Source organism: Colossoma macropomum, unplaced genomic scaffold (assembly GCF_904425465.1).
Source record: "Colossoma macropomum unplaced genomic scaffold, Colossoma_macropomum, whole genome shotgun sequence".
In the NCBI taxonomy this organism is placed as follows: Eukaryota; Metazoa; Chordata; class Actinopteri; order Characiformes; family Serrasalmidae; genus Colossoma; species Colossoma macropomum.
The window spans coordinates 2,898,542-2,913,166 of NW_023494788.1; the positions used below are offsets into that span (position 1 = coordinate 2,898,542).

Below are 14,625 nucleotides of genomic sequence, written 5' to 3' on the forward strand. Positions count from 1 at the left end.
TAATGACCTAGCAACGTCTTAGCAACCAGCTGGGATATCATAGCAACGGCCTAGCAACATCTTAGTAACAACCTGGTCCACCAAAAACGTCACAACCACCTGGGATAACAAATCAACACCTGAGCAACCACCTGGGATTGCCTAGCAACGGCCTAACCACATCTTAGTAAACACCTAGGATCCCATAGCAACAGCCTAGCAACAACTTCACAACCACCTGGGATAACAAATCAACACCTGAACAACCACCTGGGATACCATGGCAACGGCCCAGCAACATCTCAGTAATTATCTGGGATACTACAGCAATGGTCTAGCAACATCTTAGTAACCAACTGGGATACCATAGCAACAGCCTAGCAACATCTTAGCAACCACCTGGGATTGCATAGCAATGGCCTAGCAACATCTTAGTAATCACCTAGGATCCCATAGCAACAGCCTAGCAACAACTTCACAACTACCTGGGATAACAAATCAACACCTGAGCAATCACCTGGGATACCACAGCAACGGCCTAGCAACATCTTAGTAATCACCTAGGATCCCATAGCAACAGCCTAGCAACAACTTCACAACCACCTGGGATAACAAATCAACATCTGAGCAACCACCTGGGATACCATAGCAACGGCCTAGCAACATCTTAGTAATCACCTAGGATCCCATAGCAACAGCCTAGCAACAACTTCACAACCACCTGGGATAACAAATCAACATCTGAGCAACCACCTGGGATACCATAGCAACGGCCTAGCAACATCTTAGTAATCACCTAGGATCCAATAGCAACAGCCTAGCAACAACTTCACAACCACCTGGGATAACAAATCAACACCTGAACAACCACCTGGGATACCATAGCAACGGTTTTGTCAAGCCAACGTAAAGGTCATTCACTCTTCTAGTTGAAACAGTCTTAATAAAAGATGTGAATAAAAGGAGTTTCACCTTTGAGGAAATCAGAAATCAGCGAGAGCTCCTGCTTCTGTATGTTTGCAGACATAAGCAATAAACTTCCTGTAGCATCATGTTTATATATTATATCGACTTCACAGTCCAAATAGTCTGATTTACAGAACTGTTAACACTATTCTCAGACATTTCTATAGAAATACGTAAATTATGTTTTGGCCCAGTATTAAAGCATTCATTCACACAAAGGCCCAGTCCCATTTCTTCTTTTTACCCCTACCCCTTGTTTTTGAGTGTCACCCTAACCTCTTGGAACTGAGTTACAAGGGGTAGTGGCTGAAATCTTCCCTCTGAAATGGGACCCTCAAATAAAAAGAGCATTACTTCATTAACAGCTACTAGCGCTGCTCTGTAGGCGACGCTGCCAGTCTGCAGTGACAGCAGAGGAGGGTAAAGTTCAGCTCCTCACTGCTGGGCTTTAGTTACATTTAGGGCATCATATGACTTCAAAGAGGGGGGGCAATTATTTATTATCTTTTTTATTATATTTATTATCTATTATTCTTCAGTGATATGAAGCTGAAGTCAGACATTCACCAGCTTCTTGTTCGAATTTTCCCGTTCCACCTTATGTTCTGGCACTTCAGGCGTCAGAACTGCTAGACTATTTAAGGTGGACCGGGAAAGCTAGTTAGCTAGCTACAGCGACATTAGCATGCTATTAGAAATTTTTTATGCTTGTTATGAAGAAAAAGACCATAATACACTGAAACAGCATTAAACTAAGATAATGCAGTGGTTATAATCATTTTTAACAGAGAAAGTACTTTTTGTGGGTTTCTTTGGTTGCTCGCGCAGCCATCTTGCCGGTTTTTCTTTTTTCTCATATCACTGTTTGGAGTCTCTGAAAAACCTCCGATTGGAGGGTCATGTAGCCCTAACGCTTCGCCCTCCCCCTCTATCTCAACAAAAATCACAACACCCTACCCCTAGACGTGAACGCGCAAAACAGAGGGCTAGGGGGTGATTGGTAGGGATGAGGGGTGAAATGGGATTGGGCCAAATTCTTTGGACATAAATTAACTGACTATAATTGAACTCCTAATCAATCATAATTGCCTTAGTGTAAATGAATATGTAGAGAATGTAAACTTTGACACCGGGTACACATGACAACACTGGTACCTTTGGAGGGTCTAATACTGAGCCTGAGCAAAATCTAGGGGAAGTGCAGCTCATTCAAATGCAAATGGCAGGAAAGCTACTTGTTAAAATGCATTAACCTCTTAAAACCACAGGTTTATTGGGGTCTAATGCTCATCATTCAGTCCCTACATGGACTTCAGTGAAAACTCTCCAGTTGTGTGTAATACAAGGGACTTTTCTATTTAAAGGAAATTTAAAAAATTTCTGCATGAATAAACTGTTAAAATGCAAACAGAGTCTGGGGTCACAATGTTTACACTGTAAATATCTTTATTTACTATCCAGAACTACAAGTAAACCTACACGTGTCCTCTGAGTGTTAATATGTGATGTTGACGATAGTAAAATTGTGGTGCAATTACAATCCCCTGCTGTTACCCCTCCCCCTCTGACTTTTAAAAAGTAAAATTTAGGCCCAAAGCTGACCTCACATCTATCACAATACAGGGCCTGAGGCACCAGGCAGCGTATCCATCACCATTTTTTGGAGGCATTAAACTCTTCAGACGTCTGGTTCCTATCACAACTGTAAACAAGTCTGACTTGGTAAGTTTCTCCAGAAGAGAGCGTCTCACACCAACCCACTCTGAATGACTTTGTTTACATCCTAACCATTTAATTATCAAGAGATTTTGAAAACTCTGTGGAATTCCCCTTTAAGGCATGTTAAATAGAGCCTTTAATAATTTATTTACTATAGTTAAAAAAAAAAAGTACAGCAAGTTAGTAAACTGTTGTGTAATCATAGCCTGCAAGTACTTGTATTCCTCTAGTTCAGGGGTCGGCAACTCAAACGTTAAGAGCCATTTTGTCCTTTCAACAAAAATCAAACCACATTTTATGTGCATTTTATTGAAGTAACGCTTCACCATATTGGCTGTAAATATGTCTCAGTATGTGCCAACGTACAAGTGTAGGCTAAAATATAATAAATCCAAAAATAAACAAAAACGCAGACTTAGTTTGCTGTTTAGCTGCTTTTCCCGCATCTCCGGCAGTAAAATGTCTCTCAACATTTGACTTTTTTACGAGGCTGAAGTCAGGTTCTCATTCGCCAGCTTCTTGTTCAAATTTTTCCGTTCCACCTTAAATGGAGCCTGTGGCACCACAATGTAACTGCTGCACCATTTAAGGTGGAATGGGAAAATTCAAATAAGAAGCTGGCGAACAAAGAAGCTCCTTCAGCTTCGTGACTTTTTAGTGTTTGACAGTTTCTCGTTGCAGATTAAACGTATCAGGAAACCAGCTGGAGTGATTATAAACACACATAAGTCCATTCGTCTCTAAATTATCAATGTTCATCTTAAATCTCCCTCTTTGCCGTTTCGTTAGCTACTAGCTAGACAGGACTGTTGTCTGAGTTGTCATGGTGACCAGCAGTCTGCGCACCAACCTTCAGGGTTAAAGGGTGAATTAGCAGTTCTACATTAACTCCAGCGTTTAAGATCATTTATTGTTATACTGTGTTGAACGATCAGCAGAGCTTTATTTTACTGTAAAGGAGGATTATTTTGTTTTTCTGCTGTGGAGCCGCAACAGGACAGTAAAAGAGCCGCATGCTGCTCTATCTGCTCATTCCCCATCACGGCCACTACACTGTAAACAAACCCGACAGAATGATTACATACCTTCAGACTGAAGTCAGCAGTTCAGCTGCAAAAAATGAAAAGACTAAAAGAAAATCTGTAAATTCTGTCACATTTAATTAATTTACCGATTTGGTATAATATTGTAGCGGCTCATCCACCCGTCCATACAAAACAGTACAAAAGTTTTATTTTTATTTAAAAATAGTCCTAAGAATTTATACATACATCAAAGACAAAATGATCCATAATACACACACTAACACTCATTAACCCTCTCACTCACACGCGCTCTCACACCACTTCACTCTCTCTATTGCGTCTCTGTGATCGTGTCGTCAGGCCTGCAGGTCAGTGATCTTCCTCTTGCGATAGTTGGTGACCAGGCTGGATGCGGTCAGCTGGGCCGCTCTGCCCTTCTCCCACAGCTGGAAGGCGTTAAGGCCGCTCTGGCCGGCCTTGAACAGCGCCCTCTCCAGGCAGTCCAGCCGCTCCACCAGCGCCGACGTGTCCTCGTTGTACGCGTTCTGGGACGAGTCCATGGTACGGCGGAAACGTCCGATAAAGGTCTGGTCAGGACGAAGAGATCAGAACAGTGTCAGAAAACTAAAGTACCCTTAAAGTCGTTATTGAAAACATACAAAAAAAATCTATGTTGAATAATAAAGTGTTAAATCGCTGTAGTCGGAAGAAAACCTCGTATCTCCAAAATCACAACTTTACAGGAGAAGGAAAAAACATTTAATGTAAGTCAATGGAACCAGACTTTTTTCCAAGTCATTTTGGGCCGTTTCTTTTGGTCCAGTGATCAAGAAATTTACAGACAATGTAAAGGGAAACAGGCGTTTTCAAATTATGTCAAAAACTGAAAAATGAATAAGAGTGAAATATTTTTAACATATTACTGTTATGCCCGATAAACTACTAAAAATCCTCAACCCTCATTCAGAATGGTAGAATTCATGAATATGTATGATTATACGAATTGTGAACAACCCCTTGACTCCCCGTTTCTAAACCCCACCACACTCTGCACACGAGGAAGAGCAGAAACACTGGAACTTTAAAAATGAGAAAGACTCTGTCACTCAGGCGTCAGTCACTCGATTTCACTCGTTCGATTTGAGCCTTTAGCCTCTAAACTTGCCTCAGTACAGAGTCAGTGAGCTGGAACTGCTGGCGGTTTAGCCTTCTCGCTAAGCTAATGTTAGCCTCTAGCGCTAACAAGGATACTGAAGCAAAGGTAGCTTAAGCTAACAGCTCCACGCAGAAACACAGGTTCAGTCTGCTCAGATTTTAGTCTTTATTCTCTAAACTTTACTTTATTATTAACATTATTGAAGCGTCAGTGAGCTGGAAAGAAGCTGCGCTGTGCTGTGAAGCTGTGCTAAGCTAAACATTCTGAACCCTGGAGGTCATAATTATTACTGTATAGAGCATCCAGTACCATTAATACAATACAAAGTCAGAATCTGATGTGATGTATGTTTCATTGAAAACTGACCGTATCACACCTGCGCTCAGGCTATAATTAGGATTAACATAAATGTGCTGGTTGCTAAAAATCTTTCTTACTCAAAAGACGCATTTAAAAATATTCTACAGCTTGTTTGAACACACTTTTCTCTTTTGGCATAGCAACACCTTAGCAGCCACCTGGGACACCATTGCAACATCCTAGCCACACCATAGCAACCACCCAGGACACCATTGCAACAGCCTCGCAAAACCTTAGCAACCACCTGAGATACCATTGCAACAGCCTAGCAATATCTTAGAAACCACCTGGGACACCATTGCAACAGCCTAGCAACACCTTGGCAAACAACCTGGGATACCACTGCAACAGCCTAGCAATGTCTTAGAAACCACCTGGGACACCATTGCAAGAGCCTAGCAACTCCTTAGCAACCACCTAGAACACCGTTGCAACTGCCTAGCAACTCCTTAGCAACCACCTAGAACGCCGTTGCAACAGCCTAGCAACATCTTGGCAACCACATGGGACACCATTGTAACAGCCTTGCAACGCCTTAGCAACCACCTGGGACACCAGTGCAACAGCCTAGCAACACCTTAGCAACCACCTGGGACAGAGAAGTGCAAAGACACAGCAAGAACAGAACTCTATCTACTTCAACAAATCAAACGCCTTCAGACTGAAACTCACCCAGACATTTTAATGTTAAAGTGTGACGCTTTTTTCTAGGTTTATCAAAGTAGACATATAAATTATCCCAGCATGCTTAGTTCACATCCTCGACAGTCCTGAACATTAGAAAACTGAAGCTCAGTCTGTTACAGTAAAGCAACATAGAAGATGCAGACTGTATACAGACTTCATTTCCCATGGGTCTTTGCACACGGACGTAAAGGCATGACAGAGGATGTGGATCCTCTCAGTCCAGTTATTTAACAACGTTATGATTTAGAAATACATGTTTTTGGTAAAGTTTAACGACAGCAATAATCAAAACCTACTCTTAAAAAGCAAAGTCTAATGTGTTATGAGCAAATTACTGGGGGGTGGGGGGAACAACTGATCCCCCTCACTCCCCCACCCTGCTTCCACCCTCCCAAAAATCTACTGGAACGACATACTTCCATTTTAGAGTGACCATGCCTAAGACACAGAACCAGTCAAGACCAGCCGATTCCCAGTCTGACTAATAAGGTCAGTATGGGTGCTGAAACCGATCCAGTGTGTTGGATTGATGCATCACTACAAGCCTCTTTTCGTGCACATTTCCCTGCAATCTGTGGGCACACAGACACAGACACTGCTGGCTGACAGATCTGGTCACTCCAGCTTCAGTGGGAAAGAGACAAACCCAGAGATAAACCCAGCGCAGCCCTGTGAGACAAAATCACTGAAACCCATTTCTCACTATAAGCTTTAACAAGCCAAAAGTGTATTTATGGCACCTGAGACAGAAGCAGCAGGACGCCACGGAGGCTGTAACCTACAGAGAGCAGTGGCTGTGTCTGCCACTCAGCCGCCAAGGCCATTCTGCCCAGCAACGCTGCGTAACGCATGTTATGTGCAGACAGCGCCCCCTGCTGACTGAAAAAGAGTATGAAAAACCCAAATACTCGCTTTGACTTAACCACCAGGTCAATCAACAGCTCATGCAGATGGTGACTCAGGGTTTGGGATCCTCATTCTAAATAAACTTCTAGTCACTTCAGCCTGGTATCAAATTATAAATACTTTAAACACTTTATGGTACCGACTGTATTACATTAATACCACAGAGCATCGAAAATGCCATGTCATTCAAATTCCATTGTCAGTGCTAGTCAATCTTATCAGCTCTATGAGCCAATAAGCATGCCTGCTTCTAAATCTAGACAGCTGACTGGCTAAGCTACGTGCCATAAGCATGCTATTCATGTCAGCACTTCACAAATTCTATGCAGTGCTCCTTTGATTACTCTGCAATCATATGACTTAATAAAACAAACATATTGTAGATTTTAAAGGAAAGTAAATTCACGAATCGGCATCAAAATCAAGATATTGGTACTTCAAAGCCTTAATAAACACACCGCTGACTAACGGGCGTGACTCTCTGACCTCTCAGTCTGTTTTGATTACAGTTCTTTAGGAAACAATTCAACCCATTATGAAATCTAACATTTCACCACAATTATGTGTGATTCGATTATTTTGGAACGACTCAGAATCATGTTTAACAATAACACTGAACACACAGCGTGTGGCAACATTAGCACAGCTGTAAGATACAGATAATACAGAAAAGAATACAGCATAAAGAGCTAGATATAGACAGACAGACAGACAGACAGACAGATAGACAGAGACAGACAGACAGACAGACTTAGGTAGACAGACAGACAAACAGATAGGTAGACAGACAGACAGACAGATAGATAGATAGATAGATAGATAGACAGACATAGGTAGACAGACAAACAGATGTAGACATAGGCAGACAGACAGACAGACAAACAGATAGATAGATAGATAGATAGATAGAAAGACAGACAGATAGAAAGACAGACAGATAGAAAGACAGACAGATAGATAGATAGATAGATAGATAGATAGATAGACAGATAGATAGATAGACAGATAGATAAATAGATAGAGTAGGTAAACAGATCGACAGATAAATAGAGAGATGAAATAGGTAAACAGATTGACAGACAGACAGACAGATAGATCACACATTTCTATTAATGAATCATTCATCCTGCAAAGCGATGACCGTGAGTCTGACCACAGGCCTTCTTTTGAGTCACTGCACTGTAATCACACTCGACTCTGTTCCACTCCATCACTCTCAGCCCCTCAGAGCTCAGCGCTCACCTGTAGAACCGTCTGAGCGATCTCCAGGTTTTCCGGGCTGTCGAAGTGAAGCATCTGAGAGCCCAGGCCGTAATAATAAGGGCCCATTTTGTGAAGGTCCACCACGTTGGCGTCGGCCCCGAACACCGTCCTCCAGCCCTCGCGGTACACTTTAGGCAGCTCCACAGAGATCACACGCCGCTTCCTCTCGTACAGACCCTTAGCCAACCACAGCGGCATCTCCATCTTAGTGCCCTACAGCGCGCGCGCACACACACACACACACACACACACACACACACACACACACACACACACGGATAAATCAGTCAAGCTCTGCAGTAAAGGGTGATTTCTCACAGGGACTGAGCTCACAGAGGGAAAGTAAAGGCCTCAAGCTCTACATTTTTGGTGTATTTCTCTCCCCTCAATTCCAGTCATAACACTTGTGCAGCTTTATGTACCAAAAACAGTCATAATTCATTTTTACATGACTATTTTCCAAACTCTCTGTATCGCTTAGAAAACAGGCTGCTGTTACTGTGTCTTTCAGACTAATATATGTAAATGAGCTCTGTTCTGACTGGTTGTATGGTGTCTCAATGTAAAGAACAGTCCAAGCTGAAACACTCTTTATAACTGCCATGCGACTGGGCGGGGCTAAACTGCTGTCAGCTGAATAGATGGATGTATGTAAATGCTGGTTTTCATGACATCACAAAAACGGGGAATTCAAAACAGGCTGGTTTTTGCAGTTTAGTTTTGATGTATTGTTGTTGTCGGAAGAAAATCTTGTATCTCCAAAATGACAACTTTACAGGAGAAGGAAAAAACCTAATTTACTTTTAATGTAAGTCAATGGAACCAGACTTTTTTTCCAAGTCATTTTGGGCCGTTTCTTTTTGCCCATTCATCATGACATTTATGCATAATGTAAAGTGCAAAAGGCATTTTCAAATGCCCTCACAGAGCAGGTACTATTGGATGGTGGATCATTCTCAGCACTGCGGTAACACTGACGTGGTGGTGGTGTGTTAGTGTGTGTTGCGCTGGTCTGAGTGGATCAGACACAGCAGTGCTGCTGGAGGTTTTAAACACGGTGTCCACTCACTATCCACTCTATTAGACGCACCTGCGTTGTTGGTCAACTTTGTAGATGTAAAGTCAGAGACGATAGCTCATCTGCTGCTGCACAGTTTGTGTTGGTCATCCTCTAGTCCTTCATCAGTGGTCACAGGACGCTGCCCACAGGACGCTGTTGGCTGGATATTTTTGTTTGGTGGACTATTCTCAGTCCAGCAGTGACACTGAGGTGTTTAAAAACTCCAGCAGCACTGCTGTGTCTGATCCACTCAGACCAGCGCAACACACACTAACACACCACCACCACGTCAGTGTTACTGCAGTGCTGAGAATGATCCACCACCCAAATAGTATCTGCTCTGTGAGGGTCCATGGGGGTCCTGACCACTGAAGAACAGGGTAAAAGGGGGCTAACAAAGTATCAGAGAAACAGATGGACTACAGTCTGTAACTGTAGAACTACAAAGTGCACCTATATAGTAAGTGGAGCTGATAAAATGGACAATGAGCGTAGAAACAAGGAGGTGGTCATAATGTTATGCCTGATCGGTGTATATAATCATATTTTAGCTGTTAAAGCCACCACCTAAAGTTTATAACAACTAAAAAAAAAACGGATATAATCCACAGTAAAGGTTACGCCTCATTTGGGGGAGCAATATGATAATTTAATATCGTTACTGGGATTAATAATGTCATAAATTCTAGATAAATTACATTAGATCGTCTAGATCTGCGTGGATCATTAAATATTTAGACTAATTATAGGGAGTCTGTAAACAACAACAACCAGTGTACAGCAACAGAGCACTCAAGGTCATGTGTTATCAAGAATAACATCACGACCTCGAGATTTCTGCTGCTTTCATACCACAAAAAAGCAAAGAAGCCCTGAATCCTGTATCAAATGTGCTTCAGTGCTGCCAGCGTCCTCAGCCGAGACAGGACCATGCAGTGATGCTACTGTTTTGGCTGAAGAATTCAACTCAAACATTTTTAGAATGTGTTTGGTTGTTGTTTGTTCTTCACAGCATTGAGAAAATCTTGGTTTGATCGTTTCGGGACGTTAATTTCATGAGAAATCGAGGAGAAAATGACGAATATCCAAGCTGAACAACTCCAGCAGCACTGCTTTGTCTGATCCACTCGTACCAGTGCGACACACTAACACACCACCACCACGTCAGTGTTACTGCAGTGCTGAGAATGATCCACCACCCAAATAATACCTGTTCTGTGGGGGTCCTATGGGGGTCCTGACCACTGAAGAACAGGGTGACAAAGTATGCAGAGAAACAGATGGACTACAGTCTGTAACTGTAGAACTACAAAGTGCACCTATATAGTAAGTGGAGCTGATAAAATGGACAAGGAGCGTAGAAACAAGGATCTTGTTTTAATGTTGTGGCTGATCGGTGTAGATATATGACTGTACCTCCGGTATGTGGCGGCTGTCTGCGTTCTTCTCCAGAAAGCCCAGACCTGGAAACTCAGTGTCCGTCTTGCAGGGCAGCCGCTCCTGGGACAGCAAAATATCATCCAGCGAAAAGTAATTCTCCTCCATTCCCACCCCCGGAGGAACAGGCATGTACGACTGAGTGTCCATTGCCCAGCTACCTACGACATACACAGACAAACAAACAAAAACAGAGGAAAACAACTGGAACACAGCTGTCAACACTAAATTTGGCGCCAGACTTCCAAAGCTAACAGCAGCGCCCCGATGCCATCGAGCAGGCGAAAGCAATCGATAACAGAGCGAGTCGAGGGCGGGAAAACGGACGACTGTCCCTTTTATATTTAACATTTTTGTTGTTTTTCGTGGTTTATTGTTACTACTAGAATTGCCGTGTTTCCTGTCGTCATTTATTTCCTTCGAAAATAGCGAATAACACAGCCAGTCTATTCAATCGAGCTAAACTGAAACGCTGAGTTCAGGCTCGATCCCAAAAACCGTACACCCTTGTTAGTGCACTAACGCACTAAGTCGTGAAAAATCGGCTTCAGCACCCAAATAGCGCAGTTTATGTTACACAGTGGGGTCGTTTGGGATTTCGTCCTTCCAGAGACTGAAAGGACATAAGGTAGGCTACTTTCGTCATTTGTACTTGACCAGCGTAGCGCACTACGTAGGGCGCATCAAGCCATTTGAGACGCAGCCTTAGTACTTCTGTAGTAATACTTCTATTCACTGCACTCAGATAAATAAATTATTTCCATCTCCTTGTTCTTTTTTATGACACATTACATTTAGCGCTAACACTTCACTGTAGGGTACTGTTCACAAGGCTACATGACACCTACATAAGCCTGTCACGACAACTGGCATAACCCATAACCCCCCCCCCCTTTAAATGTAGCTAACTGATCAAAACTGGCAAATGTAGCCTTTATAAGTGAATGAGACCGACTGGGATGAGCACTTATAAATGTTTATGTGGGGTTGTGTCAGTTGTCCTGACTTGTAGGTGTCATGTAGCCTTATAAACAGTACCCTACAGTAAAGTGTTACCCATTTAGCTAATAAACAAAACAAAAGTTATGTCCGAAAGTGAGTGCTGCATGCTACACTAGCACATTTTCATCCATAAAATAAACCTATATTGTGGTGCAGTAAAATTAATTAATTAATTAATTAATAAAAAAATAATAATAATAAATTAAAGTTTGGAGATGCAGCATGGTAGTCATGTGGAAATGCACTGGCAATATTTACATCAGGAAAAATGTCTGTGATTCAGTTTTAGGACAATTACAACTTTGTCCAGCAGATGTCACAGCTTCTCAACGTTTCTCAACATTGAGAGTGTTTTCATCTTTCTTTATGTACCCTTACACTGTTAGGCCAGCACTTTAACAGGATTCCATTACATGAATTCTGATATATCATAGATTTCCCACTACATGTCAAAATGATTAAATATGAGGGGTGCTTTTGTAGTTGTAGCATAACTTCAGTGATCTCAATTTAATGAGAGCTTTATAGAACATATGTACAAAAGTATCCAGACAGCCCTTTAAGAACTGAATTCAGCTACTAGCACCTACTGCTGACACAGTTGCACATTCACAGCTTGTATAATCTCCTCAGAAAAGCACTGACTGATAGAATTGGACACACTGGAGCAGCTGCACATGAGCCTAAGGTCACTATACCCAGTGCCCAGCTAGGGTATAGTGGGCTAGAGGGGTATAAAGCTCCCCAGCACTGGGTTGTGGAACTGTAGAACTGTGTTCTCTGGAGTGATGGAGCTCCATCCAATACCTTTGGGATGAGTTAGAGTGATCCAAAACTGACCATCTAACATCAGTACCTGACGTCACTAATGCTCAATCAAATCCTCACAGCAATGTTCCAACATCTAGTGTAAAGCCTTCCCAGAAGAGTAGAGGCTGTTACTGCAGCAAAGGAGGACAAACACACTAGTAATACCATTTATGTCAGTAGAAACAGTGGATGTGCAAGTGTCCACAAACTTTTGGACAATTAGGGCTGGTTTAGTGGACATGGACTAAATTACAATGCTAATGGGGTTTCACCATTAAAAGTCCTATTTATTGTACATGTAGGCTTAAAAACTTCAGCAGCACTGCTGTGTCTGATCCACTCAGACCAGCACAACACACACTAACACACCACCACGTCAGTGTTACCGCAGTGCTGAGAATGATCCACCATCCAAATAGTACCTGCTCTGTGAGGGTCCATGGGGGTCCTGACCACTGAAGAACAGGGTAAAAGGGGGCTAACAAAGTATGCAGAGAAACAGATGGACTACAGTCTGTAACTGTAGAACTACAAAGTGCACCTATATAGTAAGTGGAGCTGATAAAATGCACAATGAGCATAGAAACAAGGAGGTGGTCATAATGTTATGTCTGATCGGTGTATATATATATATATATATATATATATATATATATATATATATATATATATACACACACACACACACATATATATATATATATATATATACATATATATATATACTATAAATATATATATCGCTGCTGTTGGAGCAAAACCTCCTGTCTCCAAAATGCTAACTTTACAGGAGAAGGAAAAAACATACTTTACTTTTAATGTAAAACAATGGAACTGGACATTTTTCCAAGTACTTTTGGGCAGTTTCTGTTGGTCCATTCATCTTGAAATTCACACTCAATATAAAGGACAGTATGTTTTTTCAAATTATGTCAAGAACTGAAAAATGACAAAAAATGGAGATGGTTTTGTTCTGACAGCAGCAATGATGGTTCTTCAAGGGTTCTTTAGTAAAGGGAATTGTTCTAATTAGAACCGTTCCATATAGAACCATTTTGTGTTTAAATGGTTCTTTCCATGGTGAAGGGTTTTGTTATTGTTACAAGCTTGACATCGTAATAACAGCAGAGCCCTTTTCGGTGCTATATCAAACCATTTTCAAAAAGGTTCTATATAGAAGCATATACAACACATTCTCTAGCAATCTGAAGAACAATTTCACCATGCAAAGAACCATTTAAGCATGCAAATTGTCCTACATAGAACTCATGGTTCTAAATAAAACCATAGCCTTTGTGAAGGACCTTTGAAGAAGCATCTTTTTTAACAGTCTAGGCTATTCTGGCTGCTCTGACTGGTCAAAACACCTTTATCTGGGTTTCAGTATAGTCACACATTAGTCACATAGTTCTATGGCCCAACTCTTGTGACCACAATCTAACATGCAAAGCAGTGACATTACAGACAAACCACAGAGTTCAGTGGCCTACATGAGTCAGTGTGAAAGAGGTGCAGCACTACTAAGAAGAGAGCAGGGACTTACATGAGGTCCTGCTTTAACTTTCACAGTGTCTAATTGGTCAAGGCTTCAATAATTAATCCCGGATGTGTCCAGTACATGTGTTTTGATTGCGGCTCTATTTCAGTGCTCTGTAAGGTGGCACATTTCTAGGTTGTGACATTAATTAACACTGATGCTAAATAATGCATTACCTTATCATGTGCATGTCTGATGGGGGCACATCTGCTCTGTATGTGTGATTATGAAAATGCCCCTGATTTAAAACCAGCATTGTTTCTCCTTTTGTTTGCTGACAATGAAAGAAATAATGCTCTTCCAGGTTATAAGAGGCCTGGGTTTAGTGATCTAATGTGAGGCAACACAAGCATGGACATCAGAGGCTGGCCCAGTGTTAACTTCATTAGATCAGACTCTGTCTTTATGAACACTGTGTTCGGTGCAGAAAGGAGCTGTTTTAGCCGCGAATGTGTTTTACTGGTCGTGTATGGAGGAAATTACGAGGCTCTCTGTCTGAAATGGACTGTTATTGAAGATAAATGTGAGATAGCTGCAGCTCTGCACAGCTACTGCTGCTAACCCGCGCATGCGCACTGGGCGTCTCCATTGTCTCCAGCGGCAGCGAGGCTATTTTTATTCCCACCCGTTTTCCGGCAAACACGCCCCCTTATATACATACAAGTCACACGTCCTATTTTATACAATAGTGCGAACTTACACCATTTGTGCACTACTA

The 14,625-nt window shown here is 41.9% G+C and overlaps 1 protein-coding gene across 1 annotated transcript; it reads right to left on the reverse strand.

Moving 5' to 3' along the window:
- Positions 1–3,843: 3,843 nt before the first annotated feature.
- gins3 (GINS complex subunit 3) lies at positions 3,844–10,801 on the reverse strand. The gene is made up of 3 exons (XM_036567777.1): positions 10,538–10,801; positions 8,041–8,274; positions 3,844–4,276 (listed from the first exon to the last, which is right to left on the reverse strand). The coding sequence occupies exons 1-3, from the start codon at positions 10,706–10,708 to the stop codon at positions 4,046–4,048; spliced, it is 636 nt and encodes a 211-aa protein (XP_036423670.1). The 5' UTR covers positions 10,709–10,801; the 3' UTR covers positions 3,844–4,045.
- Between the last annotated feature and the right edge of the window lie 3,824 nt (positions 10,802–14,625).

Excerpts from the sequence above, each read along its gene's own strand:
- gins3 (XM_036567777.1), bottom strand. The coding sequence starts at position 10,708 with ATGGACACTCAGTCGTACATGCCTGTTCCTCCGGGGGTGGGAATGGAG. Across the intron at positions 8,275-10,537 it reads ACAGCCGCCACATACCGGAG|GGCACTAAGATGGAGATGCC; the intron begins GTACAGTCATAT and ends CGCGCGCTGTAG. Across the intron at positions 4,277-8,040 it reads TCGCTCAGACGGTTCTACAG|ACCTTTATCGGACGTTTCCG; the intron begins GTGAGCGCTGAG and ends CGTCCTGACCAG.